General features: G+C 48.5%; 1 protein-coding gene across 1 annotated transcript in view; it reads left to right on the top strand.

Annotated features, from left to right (window-relative positions):
- The window catches only part of LOC147613146 (uncharacterized), a 38312-nt gene extending 16827 nt beyond the window's left edge, over positions 1-21485 (top strand). Inside the window, exon 3 of the mRNA XM_086782429.1 lies at positions 20991-21485. Within this exon, the coding sequence (XP_086638555.1) occupies positions 20991-21112 (122 nt within the window). The 3' untranslated portion in view covers positions 21113-21485. The remainder of the gene's footprint in view (positions 1-20990) is intronic.
- Positions 21486-23831: the final 2346 nt, after the last annotated feature.

Raw genomic sequence — 23831 nt, 5'->3', positions numbered from 1 at the left:
AGTCATCAGTGGTAATACAAGTGCCATGTTCTAGGAATTTATGCACTTCATAGCACAACACGTGAACAGATGCGGGTGTGTACGGCTCCTATACAGGCCTTGGAGAAACAAAAACCTCTTCATGAAACCTCAACACCCATTTTCCCCCCTCCCCCTTCCCCGCTCTCTTCCGCCAGTCATCATCGAGATCCCTTCCGAGAAACAAAAACCTCTTCATGAAACCTCAACACCCATTTTCCCCCCTCCCCCTTCCCCGCCCTCTTCCGCCAGTCATCATCGAGATCCCTTCCGAGATCCTTGCTTCGGCTATCTCCCTTGGAAAGTTAACACAACAATCTCGTGCGTTACATGATTTGTAGGTACGGGAGGTAGAGCTTCGAACATAGGCAGTAGTCTGTGCGATAGCACAGGAGAAACAACGTCGACACGTGGAGCACAAGCTGTCATGTGCATGTGTGCCCATGGACAAGTTCCTCAGCTAGTCCAATAGGGCCAACCAGAAAAGACCAAAGTTTAGGAGCATGCTACAGTTTTGGGCCAGTGTTGGACTTGGAGCAGGGCATGGAAAAGATGGGAGGCTCTATTGGCTGTACCAGGGATGCTGTCGGCTGCACACATCAGGGTCAAGTGCAAGCGCTTCAGGATATATGGATGATGCCCAATCGGCTGGCCGACCAGCACTCGGCCAGCGTTTTATTTGTCCAAGGGCCTATAAAAAGGCAAGTGTGCTTATTGTTTGACTGATTCATTCCCTTAAGGAATGGGCCCAAGTTTAGGACTGTTTTGGTGATTTACACCGTTTATGTAAGGCAGCCTATGGCTGTAGATTAGGGCACCTTTTGTACCATGAGAATATACTGAATTTCCAGCCATATATATCTCTCTCTCTCTCTACTCTCCCTTCTGTTTGCGTTTTTGCATCAGCATGTTCTCAGTAGTGTTTAGGGCTGAAAGAAGACTTTTAGAGCTTCTGCATGTTACACAAGCGATACTTTGCAGCCCTTGACGCAAGGACAATACCCGCCACTTCTTCGACTTACGTTCACGAGAGGGTGAATTTTAGTAAGTATAATGGTAAACTCGATCCCACAACTTAGTATTCTTGGATTCATCAGTTTGAAGCCTACTTTGTTACCGGTAGGAAGATAGATATAGAGAAGGTGGTGTTAGCTAGTTGGTGCATCGAGGGGGAAGCCATCTCTTGGTGGCCTCATTGGGCCTAGGCAAATTCCAATTATGGAGTAGCTACCTATGCATGGGACCAATTTGTCACTGTAACTCGCGGCGGCGGTGCCCGGGGGACTAGGGCCTTTGACACACTTGTTGATACCATCAATGCATATTAAAACATTTAAACATGGCCACAGCCTTAACACATATCCATTATCACTTTGCATAAAACATAAAGGTGGACAAAACATCCACAAATGCTGCAAATGGAGCTTGCACGTGTGACACCGCATAGAGGCCGGAATGGGCCGACCCCCCCCCCCCCCCTTGGAGTATTTTATTACCCAAGGAGAATAATATCATGTACAAGCTTTGAGGGCCTTACTCTCCCCACGGGAGATGCCGGATTATCCACATACAAATGCCATAACACAGCCCAACACGAGGCAACCAAGCCGGAACATAGGCTGTAGAAATGCCGAGCCAACAATATAATCCATATACCTCCGTGTGGGTACTGATTCTTCCCCAAAAACCACGGGTCTTCATGCAATAGAAAGGGTACAGCAAGTACAACTCTCCATTCAGCCGGTACAGTAGGTACAATGGTTGGTACAGTCGGTATAGTGGTTGGTACAGCAGGTACGGTGGTTGGTACAGCAGGTACAACAAGTACAAAAGCTGGTACAGTAGGTACAATGACTAGTACAGCAGGTACAGTGGCTGGTACAGCCAGTACGGTGGTTGGTACAGCAGGTACAGTGGCTGGTACAGCCGGTACGATGGTTGGTACAGCAGGTACAGCAAGTACAAATGCTGGTGCAACAATTACAATGGCTAGAAATCATAATAAATGATTAAATACCCTTGCCTTCAGTATTTCTTCGCGATGGAAGCCTCCAAAACAGTCCCCAACAGCTGGTATTCTTCATGGGCAGCCTTCAAGAGAGAGAGAAAGAGAGTAGCCATCATTAGGGAAGCCTTCAACGGTGGCAGAGGCTAGTGTGCAGCAAGAGAGCCTCTATTAATGAAGAGAGAGGGCTCCAATTTATAGATTTGGGCCTCCCATGAGCTAAAATGGCAAGAGAAGGCTACAATGACAAGTGGAGAGCCACACAATAGCTGAAGTGACAAGTGTGAGGCCACTTGTCTCACTTTGATCCACTTTATAACAAGTGTCAGGTCACTTGTCTCACTTTGGTCCACTTTCTTGCCACATGTCCCAATCTAAGAGATGGGTCCTTCCATAATCTTTACCTCTAAAAATATCCCAACTGGTAGACATTCTGTCATAGGCACTTTGCCAACTCTTGGTATCTGCTCAATTCCAGATGTAATGACGTGAACAGAATTTCTATCGGAGTGGGGCCAAAAATAGCAACTCTCCTAAATTTTAGGAGTGTGGTCCTTTGTATTCTAGGATAATCCTCCATTCCCAAAGCTTGTACTTTCCAAATATTTAAACACCCTGGAGTCCACTAGACCCCTTTCAGACTGGGAAATGTCCAGGCTGGTGACAGTCACGGACCTCAAGAAACGGTTTCTACCGCTTTAGTATCTTGAGTGACTCGAGGATGAGTATCGGGGGAATGCGCAGACTGTCCTCCAATTTCCAAATAAAGTCACTCACCTGGCTTGACAATTGCAAAAATTAGATGAGGACAAATGAGGTCAGTTCCTCTACGGTTTAGACACGCAAGTCCAGTGGAATGTGGACATGTTTGAACCATGGACTTTTGATTGGGCCGTTTACTTGCGCAAATTGCCGAGATGAAATACAACAATGGAAAACCGAAGACCTCCCATTGTGGAGTAGCCAAGGCAGCCATTCCACTGGCAAGAGCCAAAACTAGACCTAGTCAGGGTCTACCCCGGGAGCCTTTGGCTCTAAGAACTCGAAAAATGGACCTCACCTTACTCCAGACTAGAAGGCTTTGGCTGGCAAGACAGGTGGTAAGCTCAGTCCCGAAGAGCACGAACAATACAAGGAGAGGTGATATTTCTTTGGTCATGAAAAGGACATAGATCTAAGGCATGCTCTAAGAAGACCTCTGCATACACCCGGCCTCAACAGCTTGTGTGGTGAGCCAACCTCCCTCATCGACCCCCCAGGTTGTCTCTAGTCCTCCAGCTCCCACTCCTACGGCTGGTGCCATTGTCATGTGGGAGCTCGAAGTTAAGTAGAAGGGCAACCCTGACCAGGGTTATGAGCAAAATGAATTGCTCAAGCCATTCGGCTACATAGGTGGCCAGAGAGGAGTCGTCTTGTTTGACAATGATAGTACAGTGGATGTGGTGATGGAAGAGGCCGCTCGGCGAGCCCATTTCTTGTTGACCTCAGTAGATAAGAAAGTGGAGGGATTTAGCACAGACATGACAATGAGCATCAAATTTGAAGCACGTTGTGCTAAATGCTCATCCAGGGTACAAAATTTGTGCGCGATTCCATGGCTGCCCCTCTTGTAGATGCAAACATCATCTTAGGGATCTAGTGGTTTCACAAGTTCCCCCAGACGTTGATTGGGACCAGCACACATTTTGGATTACCTGAAATGTGTCAAGTTCTTGTGATCTCATCAAGTGTGAACTAGGGATACCTAACTTTCTTGTCATTAGCCATATACAGGCTAAACGAGAGATTGGAAAAGGTGCGCAGTGTGTAGTAATCTATGTTCAGACCACCCAGACAATTACGAGTGCCTTGGAGAAGTACAAGGCTGTGCATGACTGATTCTAGAAGATTTTTCTTCGGGACAACTTACCTCCTAAGCTTCCCCCATCTAGACCGGAGGACCACAAAATTGAACTCCTCCCAGGTTCCGAACCCCATGATGCCCTACACTTGGGCCATGTGGGGCAGCCCATGGGCCATAGCATTGGCCCACAAGAGCCCCAAAGCTTGACTGGCCAGCCCTTATAGGGCATAGGCCTAGTCGGCCAGCCTCTAGGAGGCATGGGCCCAGTCGGCCAGCCCCTAGAAGGCATGGGCAGCCAGTTGGCCAGCCCTACCAAGCGTGGGCAGCCAGTCTGCTAGCCCATAAGGGCCAGCACAGCAAGGCGGCTAGCACTTGGGTGGCCTCATCTGAAAAGGCACCTATTTAATGCGGAATAAAGAGCTCGTGGAGTATTAATAAACAAGCAGACCCACCAACCAGCATATAGAGAGGTATAAAAGCATGAGCTAGTGAAGGGTTTTCACCATTTCATATTCACAAAGTGTTAAAGGTTTTCAAGGGCGAGGACAGCCAAGGGAAGCCTAAGCAAACGGTGAACTTGAAGGTCCAGAGTCAAGTACTATAGGCTCCAGATTTATATCCAAGGTGAACCTACAGAAAACAGTCTTTTTCTCATTATCATTCAATAAAGCAAATACACCAAACCTTGGTGGGGGCCCTTCAGAGGGTATTTGGGACCCAATCGGGTCCATTCCATGATGAGATATGCCATGGACATTATTGTATCACTTTGGTCTCATAGGCCCATTGGGTTTTTAGTAGATGCCTCTCTGCTGACACTTCAGCAGAATGTGAAGAAAGCAACTGCTGGGGGTATAATGGATGGCAAGGCCGCGCTTTTAGAAGAATTAGATGAAGTTCGCTCAAGAACCCATGAGCTCCACGGTCTACTAACGAAAATTTTGGAGACATTAAATTAAAGATCCATGCCCTCTCCGCGCAACAAATTTGGGGTTGCTAGCAGTGGAAGTAGCAATTCTTACGCAAGGTAGAGTCTCTCACTCGGGGCCTCACCCCACGGATATTCGGACAAGAGACTAATCCCTCGGTTCTTCCTTCCAAAACCAAACTCGGAAAAACTTCCCTCGCCTAGAAAGCACGGGCGATTCCTCCTCTAGGATATTTTTATTCTAACGTAGTATATCTCTTTCTTTCTTTTCTTTATTTTTCTCTCGCACTCTTATCTCCGCTACATTGTAACATGTGGAAGCTTACATGGTTCTTCTTCTTCTTCTCTCTCTATCTTTCTCTCTCCCTCTCTCTTGCAGCTACATTGTGCAATCATTAGGAACCAAGGTGTTGAATATTCAGTATCAAAGTATAATCTTGTCTATAAGCTTTTGTAATATTCATAGGGGAGTGTGATCGCTAAGAATGACCCATGGTCTAGCCTTTTATAGGCCTGAGCATGCCCAAGAAAGGTCGGCCAATAGAAAAGTCCCATATAATTATATATGCTGCCGACCTGCTCCGTAAGCATTTCAGATATGGCCTACAAGGTCTTTGTCCACTTGGCTATCTTTTGTGCACACCTAGACCCATGCTAGAGCCTTAATCTAGACGTTTACTTGCTGCCTATCAGGGTTAGCCTTGGATTAGGCATTTCCTTGTGCATGCACATGACATATGCATTTCATGGTAGTAATACATGGTACTATGGCAGATTAGGTCATCTCTCTCTACTGTGTATCGAGCATGAAGAAGCAACAGTTTGTACATAGGTTTAAGTCTTTGTTCAGGCGTTGATGGCTATCAATCAATACATAAACACGCTTCTGCAAGCACCGGCATTGCCCAAGGCAGCTACTGCAGGTGCCAAGGGCTAGAACCAATCAGGGTCTTTCTCAGGATAGAGCGCCTAAACTTACTCTAGACTAGAAAGCTTCGGCAGGCAAGTTTGGAGGTAAGCTCGGCCAAGATGAGAAAACTGAGTCTAAAAAGGAGGGGGCGATGCTTCGATAGTCATACAATAGGGCATACTTCTGGGACATACAGTAAGAAACCCCTTGCCTAGATCGGAACACCAGCCTTGACAGCTTTGGTGGTGAGCCAGGCTCCCACACACACTCGCTAGATGCCTCCAGTTCTCTGGCTCCTAGTTCCACGGTTGGCGCCATTGTGAGCCGAGAAGAAGATAAGTAGTAGGGCACCCATGACCCGGAGTATGAGTGCAATGAGTTGCTCAAGACCTTTGGTTACATAGGTGGCAAGAGAGTCGTTATTTTGTTTGATTGCAGTAGTACAGAGAATGTGATTTACGGAACAGGTCGCTCGGTGGGCCTGTTTTCCATTGACTTTGGTAGACAAGCAGGTTGAGGGATTTAGTACATGTATGACCTTGAGTATCAAGTATGAGGCTTGTAATGCTAAATTAGTCATCCAATGCATCGAGTTTGTGCAAGATTTCATGGTTGCCCTGTGGAGGATCCCCAAGAAGAAGTTCACATGTCAGTGGCGGTGGAGTTAGAGCTGGCACGTGAGTCATTTGAGATAACGAGGAGACATCCAAAGAGCTTCCCGAAAGTCTCTCTGAATCTTGTACGGAGGAGGAGGATGAGGCTACAATAGTTTACATGGCAATAGTTTGAGTAGACAGTTTTGAGCTTGAACCGCTAGTGGAGGAGAGAGTTCTGAGGCTATTGAGGGAGTTGTATCTACAGCTTTCTCAGCTTTGTTAGTTATGAAATGTAGTTTGCTGGGAGGTGAAGTTGTAGATTGTGACAACTAGAGCAGCTGTTTTTTAGCCATTATTGTTGGGTTTTATCTTGTGTATGCACCCAGAGGAGTGCTAGTGATCATCAGTAGATTACTGGGGCACTTTTTACTTCAGTTAGTGGAGGTTTTTTCCCCCAGTTTAGCTTAGTTTCACTTATAAACAGTTTATAAGTGTTTTGGTCCACCCGGCACATTTTATGGCCGGACATGTGAACACATCTTTTAGGTCACTTTATTATGTGGCTATTGTACTTCGTGTTCTCTCTCTGCTTCCCCACGCTTGTGTTTGCAGCACCTCCAAACCCTAACCCTAACAGCTGAAAGCCTTCATTTGGTATCAGAGCCTCCAGGTTGGCCTGCCCTTGCCCTGCCCGTACTGTTCATCACCACCTTCCGTACTACATTGCCCGTACAGCTTCGCCTGCAACAGCCCGTACACTGCAGCCTTCCGTACGAGTTCGCCGACAGCAGCTACTGTCCTACTCCGTACACCTGTGCCTGCCCGTACACAGACAGTGTCTCCGTACAAACCTGCGCAGACAACAGTACTGTCCTGCGCAGACAGCCGTACATCATTTAGTGCTGTGTACCTGCTTCTGTACCAGTCAACTGTACCTGCTGTGCATTCGACTGCAGCTTCCGTACCTGCTGCTGTACCAGTTGACTGTACCTACTGTGTGCATTCGACTTAAGCTTTCGTACCTGCTTCCATACAGTACTGCTCATTGGCAAGCTGTGAAGCGTGTATTCTGGTATTTGCAGGGTACCTTGTCTCTTGGATTGCTTTATCCTCAGGGGGGTGTCATGCAGTTATACGCTTACAGTGATTGAGATTGGGCTGGTAATTTTGATATGAGACATTCCACTAGTGGAAATTGTTTCTTTCTTGGCTCTTCATGCATTTCTTGGCTAAGCAAGAAACAGACCACAGTGGCCACTTCATCTTGTGAGGCAGAGTACAGAGCAGCCTACACTACTACTGTTGAGTGTGTTTGGCTGCGTCGTCTCATGGACTGATATGGATATTTCAGTGGAGGAGCCTACACCTATCTATACTGATAGTCAGAGTGCCAGATCAGAATGTGGTAGACATCTTCACCAAGGCATTACCACGTCCGAAATTCGAAGCATTCCGCACTGCTTTGAATTTGTTTCCTTTTGGTGGATGATGTACAGTGATCACATATCACTCCAGGGGGCTTTGTTGGGTTTTATGCTGTGTATGCACCCAGAGGAGTGCTAGTGATCATCAGTAGATTACTGGGGCACTTTTTACTTCAGTCAGTGGAGGTTTTTTCCCCCAGTTTAGCTTAGTTTCACTTATAAACAATTTATAAGTGTTTTGGTCCACCCGACACATTTTATGGCCGGACATGTGAACACATCTTTTAGGTCACTTTATTGTGTGGCTATTGTACTTCACATTATCAACTAAATACACAACAAGAGTCGTGTTCTCTCTTTGCTTCCCCACGCTTGTGTTTGCAGCACCTCCAAACCCTAACCCTAACAGCTGAAAGCCGTCAATTATGTGTGTTCGCTCTAGTTTTTACGAGACAGGTGGTAGAATGCCACAAGTGGGGAGTGACAGGTCTTAAGTGGAAGTGGTGCAAAGGTGCATCTGTCCCAGTGCTCCAAGTTTAGCATGAGGGGATGCCATGTGCACATGAACATGGATCTTACTTGGAGCGGCCTCTTAGGCAAGATTAGGAGCATAATATGGTCCAATTTGGGTAGTTTTGACAACCCAATAGGTGCCCAAAGGTGCTTAAGACATGGTTCATGGTACACAACTTGGGCACAATATGAACATGTTTTATGGTATTTTTGATGATGCTTTATGACTTGAAATGGGATGGCCAACTTGAATCCAACCTACCATCAAATCTTTGTATAAAGGGAGGGCAAAGGTATTCATGGGCATTCAGAGACAGGGAGGACAAAGGTGCAGTTTTATTGGGACCACTTTATGAGGCTTACAAAGGATGGCCTCTTTGAGAAGCCTGGCTATATTTATAGACACGACATAAGCCATCAGGATTGCGATGGGCCATATCGCAGTTTCATCACATCCTGTGAGGGTGGAGACGGGGAGCAGAGGGCATTGCCTTAGAGAGCAAGATGATCTAATTCTGTTCACTAGAGGTCGAGACAGAGTAGCACTATCTTTTCAGATGCCCAATGTGAGATATGTGAAACTGGCCTGTGGTAGAAACCAAAGTCCGGTAGACTAGCAGTCACCCAAACACAGTTGTAATCCAGCAAATAAAAGATAAAAGGGAGCTACACAAAAAAAAACAGTGACACCTGTTGGCCCCAAAGCTTGGCGCCCCTTTCGGTATTTCTTTATTCAAATTCAATGGAAGAGTTTAACTGAATACATCATGGCCATTCATGGCTTATACATATGCTTGCCCAAACTGCCAGTCCTCTGGACCTCTTAGCATAGAAGTTTCACACAGCCCTGTGTCCCAAAACACCACACTGTTATTCACCTCTAATCAGCCAAGATAGTACATCCATGAGCCCCTGTAAACACGGTCAATTTGCCCATGCATGTAGCCAAAAACACAGCCATGAAACAGTCCATGAACCCTTCGTGAAACATTCAATTTTTGCTCCTGTTTCTGCCCTCTTGGGCTGCAAATTCCTCCTCTCACGAGGAACCGAGAGAACCCACGAACAGCCCTCTAACTAGAAGAAAGAGAAGCTATGTACTCCTTAGGCTCGCATGCGTGTGACTAGAGCAGCCATCATCCTTGCCTCAATCTCTATCTTCACCAAGACTGATCGAGAGAGAGAGAGAGAGAGAAGAAAGGCTTCAGCCCACACCTCCGCCTGCAACCTGAGTGTCCTGTGTGTGCCTGCACACGAAAGGACCCTGCAGCCTGTACCTTGTGAAAAGAAAAAGCCTTGCTGATTCTGCAGCCCGACTGTGCGCCTATGGAGAAAACCAGTCGAGCAGCCTGTATGCCTTTGTATCTTTTGCTCCACCCTTCACAGAAACGTGGGAGAAAGAAAGAAAGAGAGATATATTAAGTGTCTACTAAAGACCGAATGGGCCTATGAGACCAAAGTGACACAATAATGTCCATGGCATATCTCATCATGGAATGGAAAATAAAACAAAAAGAAAACATAAACATAGCTATCTCACTGGGGTGATACAAAACTGTCCATGGAAACTCATCATGGAATACTAAGAACATAGAAACATGAGAGCAACATCAGCTTTGAGCAGATGGTATACCACTCTCCAAAATATCAAGCATGGGGCTAATGAGTATGGCCGAGAGGTCTCCCTCAGCTATGTCAAGTGGAAAGGTAGCTCGATGGCGGTGGACTGTGTCTTGGATCTGGAGCTGATGAGGTGATCGTGGCCGACAGGGGGGCCGAGGGCGTCGGGCACGCTGGAGTGCAGAGGCTCAGTCCGAGGTAACTCCTCTCGGGCGAGGTAGGCCCAGAGCAGCTTGTGGAGGGTCCACAAGATCCACTATGTTGGTGTCCTCCACCTCTTGGGTTTGGAAGAAACTGGTGATGGTTGGCTGGCGAGGGAGGGGGTGGGGTGGTTGGGGCCGAAGCTCTCTCAAGGTGTCCCTGTGTCCGCGGAGCTCAAGCAGGAAGAGGCCTAGGCAACGCTGGTCGTGGAATTCAATGATCCTAGAGAGTGGACCAAATCCCTCACGAAATAGACAGTGAAACCTCCCGCGGATCTCATAGTATACTGGGTAGTGGCATATGTAATGCTCCTCCGTCTCAACCTTTGTGGGGCATAGTCGGCAGATCCTCTCTGGGTCTCCGTATGAGCTTCCCGGCTCTGAAGATGCGCTTAGCTCTACTTGTCTCCATTCTGAGGCGGTGGGATGAAACCCGTATCTGGCCAATTGCAATCCGCATGGCATGGGACATGTGAACACTCAAGTAGCCCGGCTGCTAGATGAATCCATCCTCAGTGAGTGTGAGGAAGTGATCTTTGTAGAAGTGCATCTTCGTGGGGAGCTCCGGAGGTGTGATCCATGTGCAATGTGTGTAGAGGTTGAGAAGATGTAACTGGATAACCCGGTTGGTATCCTCGTGAGAGCGCTGGAGAAAAGGAGAGTCCAAACTGTACTGAAGGGGGGGTAGGCGGTCCATGCGGAGCCCATATACTGAGAACCAAGTGGAAACTAGTGCATACCATACTCCAGAGTGGCCCTCAAGTGCTAGTTGTTTGGGCAAGCCTCAGGTACCTATGGGGATCCATGTGATTGATGCGATGGAGGTATGTGAGTGTCTGGAAGAGTGCATCCACTGCCATCGGGGCTGCAACAAACTCTGCTTGGATAATTTGGTGTGGGATTGATGGTTTGCTGTGGATCATACGGGAGAACATCATGACTTGGGGCCTCTCAACTCGCTGCCAATCCTCATTGGATAAATCTGGCCTCAGAAGGCAGCTCCATACATCAAGGCTGGTGTGACGAGGGTGTCAAAAAGCCAGCCCTTCGTCTTGGGCTCCTGGAAGTGTGCTTGGAAGCATTGTCGCTCAAGTAAGCTTAAGGCTGCATATCCTCGCGTCACTCTGGCATGTGCTGCGGGAACCATGGTAAAGCGTGGGCCACTGAAAGTGACACCAAGGTAGACATAGGATGAGACAATCTCCACAGGATCCCCTCTATATGTGAAGCTCAATCTGGATGTGAAGGGGCGAGAGGTATTGAAGGCCATTACCGTGGTTTTACCAAGGTTAACAGAGAGGTTCGTTGAGTGCAAAAGTCATGTAAGGTATCCAACTATCTTTGAAGTCCTTCGGCTGAGTTTGAGAGGAGGACGATGTCATTTGCATAAAGCAGTATAGGGATCAATATGCTTGCCAGTGTGGGACCACCCCTGCCTAATCCGTCAATGAAGCTCGAGATCTCATCAATGTAGAGGCCGAAAAGAGTGGGTGATAGAGGGCAGCCTTGTTTCACCCCAATAGTGCTGGAAATCAACCAGATGGCCCAGATGACTATATTGGATTTCATAGTCGGGCGGTCAATGCGACCAAATGGCCTAGATGACTATTGATGAACTCTCAGGCTGTCCCAGTGACCAAATGGCCTTGAGGAAAAGTCTGAGCGGTCCTAGTGACCAGATAGCTAAGCACGGTTTCGATGAAACCAGACAGAACAATCCTTGAACAGGAGGATCAATATTTGTGCATTGCATACTGATGTATGTCTGAATTTCTTTGACTTTGTGTGCTGTTTTTGATGGGCGGACAATGCTTGGATTTATGGCATGTGATAGTCCACTGGGCTCCAAACTACCTGGCCAGTACTTGGAATACCCAGTAGACGTGAATGATGTATACTTGTTTGTTGACTAGCTTGTGTCTAGTTTTTGCAGAAGGTGAGTATACATTTATTTTCTAACCTCTGCTTCAGGCTATGAAGATCATGTACCATCAAGAACAAGGACATCGGTCAAAGAAAGGCATAAAGATGTTACCAAAGGAGCAGAAGACACCACATATATGAGGAAAGACTAGATGCACAAGAACACTAGATGGGGCTAGTACCATATCTATGCCACAGTTGAGGACAACAGTGATATAAGAGGGAGGGAATGTAACTATTTGGTCCTCCATGCTCTTTACACACGATAGAACTCATGCCCTGACACATGGACATGATGATGGACACATGGGAACAGGGTTTCTAAAGTTGGAATTGGAAAAAACACTCGTCTGGGTCAAAAAGCAAGAAAAAGCAAAAGTCAAACTTTGTTGACCAAAAAGCTAAGGGCACCATTGGAAAGAGCTCGTGGAACTGAGTCAAAAAGCTATAAGCCGCTTTTTCAAAAAGCAGCTCCAAGGCGAAAAAGCAAGGCCTTGAAGTTAGAATCAAGAACTTTGATTATTATTAAAATAAAAGCAAAAGCCAAGTGGTAAAAACAAAAGCAAAGCATGGTAAAAACAGGCCTCCCCTCAAGTATTTAAAGAACCAAGCACCCTCTTGGTAGAGCATTGAAGAAATCTTGGAGACTCATAGAAGAAACACGTGGAGAACTCCTTGGGAAAAAGCAAGAACATCATTAACCCTCTTGTGTGCTACTTCTACAGCCTTTTGCAGCACCAACCACCACCTCTCCACCCTCTGTGAAGAAGTGCTGCCGCTCAGAGCCTCTTGCCGCCGTCGTCGCCACTGCCTAGAGCCGCCGCCTGCTGCCGGTGTCGCCAGCGCCGCCGCCGCCATTGCTTGCTGCCGGTGTCGCAGCTACCCAGGGCCATTTTCGCCAGCGCCGCCCCAGAGCCGCGCCCCAGAGCCGCCTACCGCCGGTATCTCCGCCGCTCCAAAACCGGAGTTTTTGCTGCCCTTTTTTTGGACTTTTTGTCACTTGTTGGCTTTGGTATGAAGAACCGCCACCTCTATCAGGAAGAAAGAGATTTTTGTGGATACTCGAGAACATCAGTTGGATTCTTTTGATATCGGTACTAGTCCGGTGTAAGCTTTTTGTGGGTCATCCTTGTGGTGAGCTCGGCATCAACTATCTTGTGCCTCAACAAAACGACCTCAACCCGATCTCGACATCAACACCTTTGTTTGATATTTTATTCATTTGTTGTATTGGTCCTGGCTTGGAAAAGCTTGTGGATTGTTCCTGAAATAAATTCCTGAAGAGGGGGCGGGGCTTGTTCCGTGCTCAGTGTGGTGTACTGTGTAAATCCCCAATTCCCGTCACTCTTTTCCCCTTCTCTTTCTCTATCTCTCGTACACGTGGTTGCATCTTGCATTGGGCTTACATGATATCTACTCCCAGTCTTCGGGGCGATCCCATTATGTAGCGAGTGGAGTATTCCGGCCTTCCAGGCCAATGCTTTATTTTTAGATAGATAGGTCATCTGCTAAACTTGATGACGGGAATCCAACCTGCTCTTGGATGACTGTCATCATCCTAATCCTGTTCCGAAGTCCCTCTGTCATCATCCATCCCTGGCAAACCTTTTTCTCTGAAAATCCGTTCTGTTCTCCAAACCACTCTGTCTCTGATGAAGATCTATGCATCTGGTCTTCCTCTAGTCCACAATCCATTCCTGCCCTGGCTCTGAACACCGTCTTGGTCTTCGTTCCTGGAACTGAGTCTGGCACTCTCACATCACCCTTGGAGGATCAACCTCCCTTGGGACCGTTCCCTTAGAACCCATCTGGCTCACGGAACTGACATCCCCATCTGGCACTGTGGAACACCACCAACAAACCTCCTGGGAGTTCTTCCCGATCTGTGTTCTTGTCTTGGGCTTCGAATCCGTGTACTTTCCTGTACCTTGGACCTGTACACCATCATCTGGGACTGAATCAGCGTTTAGGTTTGCTGAGCCTGATGCTCTGATACCAATGTAACGCGCGGAAGCTCTGGGTAGTCTTCTTTCAGCCCTAAACACTCTTGAAGACCTCCTGATGCAAAAACGCACCATGATGCAAAAACGCAGGTAGAGAGAGAGTAGAGAGAGAGAATGAGAAGTGCTGGAATTTTCAGTATATACTATGTACAAAAAAGGTACAAATCTGTACAGCACTTGGCTGCCCACTTGAAAAGGTGATAAACCCTAATTCTGGCCCCCTATGGGACCCTCCTACTGACTCTCACCCCTAGTGGGTGGAATGAGTAAAACCTAGAGCAAGAGGGGCTATTTATAGCCCCTTGGAGTTCATGAGGAACTGGCCGACTGCTGGTCGGCCAGTTAATATATCATTAAAATTCATTTATTGCAGCCGACTGTGGTATCTACATCTTCCTTGATGCGCCTTGCCTTCCTGGTTCAGCCGACAGCTTCTGTAGGTTCTTCTCCAAGCCTTGCTCCATGTCCACCTCAGATGAGACACCTGAAGCTCCTATATTCTGGCTCTACTGGTTCATAGTCTTTTTCTGCTTGCCTCTTCTGGATCTAGCCCTGGAAATGTCCATGGCATCTGTGATGCACATGACACAGGGCCATTTTCGCCAGCGCCGCCCCAGAGCCGCCTACCGCCGGTATCTCCGCCGCTCCAAAACCGGAGTTTTTGCTGCCCTTTTTTTGGACTTTTTGTCACTTGTTGGCTTTGGTATGAAGAACCGCCACCTCTATCAGGAAGAAAGAGATTTTTGTGGATACTCGAGAACATCAGTTGGATTCTTTTGATATCGGTACTAGTCCGGTGTAAGCTTTTTGTGGGTCATCCTTGTGGTGAGCTCGGCATCAACTATCTTGTGCCTCAACAAAACGACCTCAACCCGATCTCGACATCAACACCTTTGTTTGATATTTTATTCATTTGTTGTATTGGTCCTGGCTTGGAAAAGCTTGTGGATTGTTCCTGAAATAAATTCCTGAAGAGGGGGCGGGGCTTGTTCCGTGCTCAGTGTGGTGTACTGTGTAAATCCCCAATTCCCGTCACTCTTTTCCCCTTCTCTTTCTCTATCTCTCGTACACGTGGTTGCATCTTGCATTGGGCTTACATGATATCTACTCCCAGTCTTCGGGGCGATCCCATTATGTAGCGAGTGGAGTATTCCGGCCTTCCAGGCCAATGCTTTATTTTTAGATAGATAGGTCATCTGGCCAGAGTTTGCCCTTGGTGTCAGACTAGGCGACCCCCCCCGGTGGTTCCCCCTCCTACTTCCCACTCTGATCCTCATCAGGGGGCTGAGGGAGGAGTAGGTCCCAGGCCGCGGAGCACCAGGTTCCGACCATGGATGATCCATCAGACAGAGAGTGGCAAACGGTTGCCCCCCGCCCCAGTCGCCAGCCGAGCACCAAAGCTGAGCGTCGCCGCCATGCGCTCCAGGTTGGCAACATGCAGGAGGATTCGGTTCTGTCAAAGAACCGTTTCCAGCACTTATCATAGCACCCACCTGCAGATGGCGGGCCCCCTCTAGTCACAGAAAGGGTCCCCCCCCGCGAGGTGGCGGCCGATTCCTCGTCGCAACTTCTCCTCTGGCCTTCAGTGCCTAGTGGCAGGTTGACCCCACCCTCGCTTTGTCGAGCCTTCCCCAGCAGCCTCTCTCTCTCCGATGGATACCTCTTAGCAGCATCCCTCTCCAACCTCTCCGCCTTCCCACTCCCCCGCGGCCTCCCCCCCCTCCCCCACCCTCGCTTCCGACTCTTCCCGCAGTTGCTCCATTTGCCCCTTCCTCTTTCTCCATGCCTATGATCTCTCTCTCTCTCTCTCTCTCTCTCTCTCTCTCTCTCTCTCTCTCTCTCCCCCCCCCCCCTCCCCCTCCCTCTTCCGCCTCTCCAGAGCATTCCCGTCGGGCCCTTGCAGCCCCAGATCTGAAGAGGAGACAGTCGGCGAGTACCGTTTTCCGCCTGATTCATCGTTTATTAGAGCCGGTGGAGATGACTATTGCGGCCTCACCAGTGAGGGCTCTCCCACCCGAGTCTCCAGGTGGGCCCCCCAAGATCTTGGGGCAGCTTGTGGATTATAGTTTCTTCTGGTGTCTTCGGACGGAACGACAGACAGGTTCGAGGAGACCACGGGTATGTGTGGTCTTCCACCACTCAAGACCCTCTACGCGAGAGAATGGCGCGATGATCTTCTCTTTCCCCTTGAGCGCAGCTCTCGAGACAGAGTGGGATCTAGAGTCGGTGGCCGCTACCATACAGGATCAGGCAGTTCATCTATGGCCTTTGGCCAGGATGGAGCTTGGTGGATCAGCCCACAGAGACCATGGAGGGGAGATGGTGACCTCCAACCTGGAGGTGCTACTCTTTGTGTTCATGCATACCTCTCTCGTAGTACCTCCCCCCCCTTCTTAGAGATACCTCCATTGTGATCGATGGAGCATGGAGTATGCATACTCTTGCACTCAAGCAGAGTGCTAGTACATGGAGGGCAGGATCCACGCCCACCTGGCGCGACTCCGCACTAGGATAGATTGTGACTATTCCTCGTCTAAGCCCGCGCCCAAGACTCTTCAAGTGGAGGGCATTTCTGGTAGTTCCGCCTTACACAAAGATTGATATGAGGATTGTCTCATGGAACATGTAGGGCTTAGGGGGGCCTCAGTGCTTTCAGAGACGAGGCGTCCTTAGAGGAGAGCTGCATCGAGCTATGGTGGGGGGATCTATTGACATTCTTTTCCTTTAGGAGCACCATCTTACTGAGGGGCGTACCCGCCGTTGCGGGAAAATTCTACCAGGCAAGAGTCAAACTTTTTGGTCTCCATCCTTCGGCCCTTTAGGGATGCAAGGAAGAGTGTCTCTCTCTGTGAGTGAGCAACTTTTGCCGTATGTGACAGGATCAGGAGTCATAGTTCCAGGACGTGCTCAGTGGGTTACCATTCTGATTGGAGAGGATAGTGTTGGCTTCCTCAACATTTATGCCCCGAATGCGGCTGCAGGTAGATCTATCTTTTGGAGCGCTGTCCGACAGGCCCTTCCCTAGGCTGATTTTTGGTGCATGGGTGGTGACTTACATGATAGAGGCAGCAGAGGACATGCTTGGAGGTTGCACGGCCACTGTCTCAAGGGTGGAGTACTCTGCATGGGAGGAGATGATACTGATTCTTAGGGGACAGGACCCTTGGCATCTTCCAGAGTTTGGGCGCAGCCCCGGGTGTCTTAGCTTTTCTCAATCTGATAGGCGGAGCACTGGCCCCAACCTCTCTCAGCTGGACAGGTTTTATGTTGACGAGTGGGCTTGCAGCCATGGAGACATGGTTGGTATTCTGGCAGGCACTACATTTTCAGATTATGCCCCAGTTATTATGTCCCTAGAGGATCCATGGAGGCATGACAAACATGCGAGCTCCAAGATTCTAAACAGCCTCATTCAGTACCCTGAGATTTGTAGCCGGATTGTTCAGATATGGGCGGGTCTAGATTTTTCCTCAGGATCTGCAGCGTGCACTTTGGATGAGGGCCGTGGGTAGGTCTGTATGTTCTTACAGGAGGCAGCCCAGAGGAGATTGGAGGGATTTCGAGAGCAGGAGAGGAGTCTGAGGCGGGGCCTAGCCTCTTTACAGCATCTTCAGGAGAGTTCCCTGGACAGCCCGTGGATTGGGAGTCAGATCGCTGTTGCCCGCATGGAGATTTGGTCCATTGAGGAGAGGAGGGTGGAGTATAGATACCATGCTAGGGCATCATTCTGGACTCAGGCCGGTGACAGAGTTACTGGAGACTTCTTTGAGATAGCCGGCCCTCATGGGAGGAGAGACGGAATTCGTAGGCTACGTGGCCAGGATGGAGTTATTGTTTCCGATCCCTCGTAGGTGAGAGACAACGCCTCGGATTTCCTCCGATCTCTTCTCACTGGTGCCCCATTATCCTCCCAGGTGATGGATGTGCACGAGAGAGTCTGGAGACACACGAGAGAGGTGGTTTCCCCCTCCCTTCGGTCTTTCTTATTGACACCTTTCACTGTAGAGGAGCTGGCGGAGGCGGTGAAGGCATTATCGAGGGGCAAATGCCCGGGGGCGGATGGGCTTCGTGTTTCTTTCTTTCTTCGCCATTGGGACCTCATGGAAGGTGGCCTTCGCATTGCCTTCAATGAGATTATGCTCATAGGTGCCATGCCAGAGAGACTCACAGAGGGCTTGACACATTTGATTCCCAAGGAGGGTGGTGATAGAATGGAGATCCGACAGTGGAGACCTATCACCCTTCTAGTGACGGCCTGCAAGATTTTGACCAAGGCCATCATCAGGTGACTTCAGCCTTCCCTCCCAGACTTGATCCATGACATCAGACTGGTTTTGTTTAGGATCGGAGTATTCTGGACAACATCTTTACCTTTTGGGAGGTAACTTCTTCGGCGAGGATGTGACAGCAGGACCTCATTGTGCTACTCGACTTTGAGAAAGCTTATGATAGGGTGGATTGGAGCTTTCTAGAGGGCACTATGAGCCGGATGGGATTCCCCATGGAGTGGATTCGTGGAGTCTCAAGACTTTATTCAGCATCTCACAGTCAGGTTCTCATTCAGGGAGCCCGAGGTGACAGATTCCCTCTTTCTCGCTCGGTTTGACAGGGTTGTCCTCTAGCACCGTACCTCTTTCTATTTGTCGCCGAGGCCATGAGTAGTTTTCTCTCTGCCTAGGAGACCGGACTTTAGGGATTGTGCCTTCCCCTCCGCACATAGGAGTTGCTGGACTCAGAGTTTGCAGATGACACAGCAGCCTACCTTGGTGGAGATGTTGGGAATCTCTAGAGATTTGTGGAGGCGATAGAGATTTTTTGCTGTGCATTAGGAGCACAGATCAACTGGCACAAGTCGTGTGGTTTTTGGGTAGGCTCAACACCCACCCCGACTTGGCGACCAGTTGAGGCTTTCTAGTGGATCTCGAGGGGCATTCCAGTCCAATACCTCGACTGCCAGGTTGGCATTGATATCTCTCCCGAGCAGTAGCTCGCTCCGCTTCTCTTGAGTATTCGGAAAAAGCTTCTATATTGGAGCTCGGCGAGGCTATCCCTTGCAAGTAGAGTGGTGGTGGCGAACCAGGTATTGCTTGCCACCATGTGGTACATCACCTCGTGTTGGGCCTTTTCTCGGGCTTGTATTGGCTAGGTACAACGTTTAATCTGGAACTTCTTGTGGGCCGCAAGTGATGGGAGGCTAGCCAGGGCCAAGGTGGCATGGAGAGTGATCATTCAACCCTGTAGCAGAGGGGGGCTAGGTCTCATTGATCCAGCTATACAAAGTCGTGCCCTGTTGGGCAAGTTGATTGTTAGAGGACTCCAACTTGGTGGTGAGCCTTGTAAGGATTTCCTCTTGGCCCGGATTTCAGCCCGCACAGAGTACTAGATGGATCTTCACAAAGATGCGAGCCCGTGGTTTTAGTCCTGCCTTTGAGGACAGATTTGCAACCAGTCTACTTCGTGCTTGGGATCATCTCAGGCCAGCCCTCAGACACCCAGCCCTCAGACAGATTGTTCTAGTGGCCTCAGAGGAGTAGCTTTGGCAGCCTTTGATCTAGAACCCCTTGATCCGTTTACCCAGTGGCCACATGCTAGGGGCCTGACCGCACATATCCTGAGGCGCCTTGAGCATGGGACCAACCAGGTACCTCTCTTGGAGATAGGGTTGCACACAGACAGTTACCTCTGGAGGAGCAGGAAAGAGGCCTGACAGGGATCCGGGGTAGAGACAGGCTCAGCGTCGACATTGACTCAGCTATTCCTCCGTAGTGGTTGACTCCTATTACAGACCCGACCCCTCGATATGGCTAGGCATGTTCACCAGACATGATATTCTCGTTGCAGTCTATGGAGCAGATGAGGACAGTTGTCTGCTGACTTTTTCTTTTGGATTACATGGCAGATTAGAGAGATTAGAGCACCCCTTGGAGGATTTCTCTGGTTGCACATTGATCAGCTTCTGTACTTGCTGCACCAGCCACCGTACCGGCTGTACCAACCACCGTATCGGCTGTACCAGCCCTTGTACTGGCTGTACCAGCCACTATACCTGCTGTACCGGCTGAATGGAGAGTTGTACTTGCTGTACCCTTTCTATTGCATGAAGACCCGTGGTTTTTGGGGAAGAATCAGTACCCACACGGAGGTATATGGATTATATTGTTGGCTCGGCATTTCTACAGCCTATGTTCCGGCTTGGTTGCCTCGTGTTGGGCTGTGTTATGGCATTTGTATATGGATAATCCGGCATCTCCCGTGGGGAGAGTAAGGCCCTCAAAGCTTGTACATGATATTATTCTCCTTGGGTAATAAAATACTCCAAGGGGGGGGGGGTCGGCCCATTCCGGCCTCTATGCGGTGTCACGTGTGCAAGCTCCATTTTCAGCATTTGTGGATGTTTTGTCCAGCTTTTATGTTTTATGCAAAGTGATGATGGATATGTGTTAAGGCTGTGGCCATGTTTAAGCGTTTTAATATGCATTGATGGTATCAACAAGTGTGTCGAATGTCCTAGTCCCCTCGGCACCCGCCGCGAGTTTCAGCTCGACATCATTCACACCCTCCGCGGCCAGCGGGGGAAGCTACAGGGAGGTTCTGACTGCATGCTGAAGCGGCGGGAAGCCTTCTTGAGACTTTGGAGGCTTGGCCCTTTCCTTACCGATAGAGGTGGTGACCCCATTTGGCACTACAGACCACCTGTGTGGTTGTTCCCCCCCCCCCCCCCCCCCCCCCCTCCCCTCTGTATGAGATAGCCTTCTCCTCATAGAGCGGCCAGTTGGAGGAGAAGCATCTCTCCCCCTTATGATCACTTGTTTCCTGCCCTTATATGAGGCGAGTTTGTATTTAGCCCTTCGTGGTTGTACTTAGCCCTTTGTGGCTGTTTTCTCTTTAACTAATTGAAGGATCTTTTTCACGGGAAAAAAAAAGGTATACGCCAAATCTTGGTGACCGTTGCAGGGCTGATTATCATATTTTGTTGCAATTCTCAAGGCTGCCTTGGTTTCATGCAGGGCTGTTCTTTGCTGTCCTTGGATCCGTACTTTTCTTACCGGGGTTTTATTACACAAGGATTGCATACTATGCATACAAAGGTTACAAAGGATTCTCATTTGCAAACATACCAGCCATGTGACCATTAGTGAAGAACTTGTGAAGACAAGTATATGAATACACTGTTGTGGGGCTCTGCCTCCATACACAAAGGAGCAGTGTTTTGTAGTATGTCATGTACAGGTTTGCTATTTGATCTTTGCAAGCGCTGTATGGCGTGTGTAAGCTTGCTTGCTGTATATTTCTTCAATGACATCACGAAGGTAAGGAGGATAGGGGGGCTGAATAACAATTCTATGTGCCCACTGCCTTGGCATGGATTGGGCTCCTCTTTGGAACTGTGGTTATTGCAATTGCATTTGCATAGCTCTTAAAGGCCTCATTGTGCAGACATGCACATTTCTTTTGTATTGTTCGTTCAAATTTGCAGCCAGCTGGTGCTGATTTTGCTTGCCCATTTGATGTGGTTTGGCTTGCATGCTTTATGTCGATTATGTGTTTGGATTGCTTGCCGGCATGCTAGTAGTTGAACTGTAGTGAAGGCACTCTTTGCTTGTGTGTGTGGTTGGAGTGGATTTATGCATGTTTAAGGACGTTGAGCATGGCTGCGAATCCCGCATTTAATTAGTTTTAAGGTTGATTGTTTGGTGATAAGATTGAGAGAAATGCTTGCTTGCTTGTATGTGTATCGCGTGTTGAGATGCGGAATGTATGAGTTGAGTTGAGTGTGTAAGTTGAGAAGAGGAAAGTATGTGTTAAGCGCCTTCTCCCTCACGGGATAGCCTCTGGGCACTAACCCGGGTTAGAGTTCTTGGGGACAAAAGAGTTGCAAAACTCATTGGTTGATGAGAGCTCTTGCTTTCCTACGCCTTCTCCCTCATGGGATAGCCTCTGGGCACTAACCCGGGTTAGAGTTCTTGGGGACAATAGAGTTGCAAAACTCATTGGTCGATGAGAGCTCTTGCTTTCCTATTGCTGCAAGGCAGGGGACTAGAGAGGTCTTCCATCCCCCTCTGCACCCCCTCCCTGAGCTCCCTCACGCCTCTCTCTCTCTCTCTCTCTCTCTCTCTCCCCCACGATGTGCTTCTGTACGTCCCCAGCTCAGCTTTTGCAGTGCCCTCAGCTTTCTATGCATATATGTTTGTGCATCATTCTGCGTGTGCATGCATGTGGGCACAGGTTTCTGTGCAGCCCGTGTGTGAAAGTTTTTGAAGCCTTCGCAAAGTAAAGGCATGAAACACTATTCCACCCTGTAGCAACAGAACGAGAAAACTATGCTTGGAGAGAGAGAGAGAGAGAGAGAGAGAGAGAGAGGAAATGATTATAAGAGAGAGCGAGCGAGAGATGATGGGAGAAGGAAGCAGAATTAGGGTTAAGAGTTATGTGGGAGACATACACAGAGAAGCAAGGGAGAGAGAGAGAGAGAGAGAGTTGTGGGGATAAGTCAACTCATGAGGCATGAGTGTGTGACTCCCCTATCACACATGTATATTGCACTAGTACACATAGTGCACTTAGTACATTAAAAGTACTAAATGTACTATGTACTATAACTTATGGGCTTGTACACACTAAAAGGGTGGGCATAACGCCTTTACCCCAACAACCTCCCACTTAAAGGCAAAGTGCCCTTAAGTAAAGGAAAAGAAAAATCAGCATGTACATGATAATATACAAGGCAAAATCAAGGCTGAAACTGGCCTCATCCAATGCCCATCAAGTGTCTGCAATGAGCAAACCGCTCCGGAGGCAAACTCTTCGTCAACAGATCAGCTGGGTTGTCATCCGTATGAATCTTAACAAGCTGAATTTGCTTGTTCTCTATCACCTCTCTGATGAAGTGATACTTCACATCCACATGCTTCGTCTTTGCATGAAAGACAGGGTTCTTTGCCAACTGGATGGCACTCTGACTATCACAATGCAACAATGGAATATCACCTGTATAGCCCAAATCAACCACTAACCGAGATAGCCATAATGCCTCCTTGCAAGCCTCTGTGGCTGCAATATACTCGGCCTCTGTAGTAGATAAGGCTGTGCACTTCTGCATCCTGGATATCCATGACACAGCACCTCCTGTGAATGTAAACACATAACCGGTAGTAGACTTCCGGTTATCTGGATGACCGGCATAATCTGAATCCGTGTAACCATGCACTAATGCATCCTGTTTGCCAAAGCATATGCACATATCCTGTGTGCCCTTCAGGTATCTCATGACACCTTTCACTGCTTCCCAATGCTTTTTGCCAGGGTTGGCCATGTATCTAGAAACCACTCCCACTGCAAATGCAATGTCCGGCCTAGTAGCAACCATTGCATACATGAGACTGCCACAAGCTGAAGCATACGGAATCTTGGCCATATCAGCCCTGTCACTATCCGACTGTGGGCTGTCCATAGCACTGAGTTTCACATATGGAGGCAAAGGAGTACTAGCTTTCTTCCCCCCGTCCATATTGAACCTCTGCAAGACTTTGCCAATGTATTCCTTCTGAGACAAATACAACACATGCTGATTTCTGTCCCGAAGTATCCGCATACCCAAGATGTGATTTGCATCACCCAAATCCTTCATATCAAAGGTTTGATGCAGCCTCTGCTTCAAGGCATCCATCTCCTTACGAGATTTCCCGGCAATCAACATATCATCAACATACAAGATGAGAATCAATAGACTGCCATCCAAAGCTTTCTTGGTGTACAAGCAGTGATCTATGTCACTTCTCTTGAATTTCTGAGATTTCATGAATGTATCAAATTTATGATACCATTCTCTTGGTGCCTGTTTGAGCCCA

Source organism: Cibotium barometz, chromosome 44, assembly GCF_041138505.1.
Source record: "Cibotium barometz isolate CiBa-2024 chromosome 44, ASM4113850v1, whole genome shotgun sequence".
Classification (NCBI taxonomy): domain Eukaryota; kingdom Viridiplantae; phylum Streptophyta; class Polypodiopsida; order Cyatheales; family Cibotiaceae; genus Cibotium; species Cibotium barometz.
Note: the sequence above shows the minus strand (reverse complement) of the source record. Positions and strands in the feature narration are given on the sequence as shown.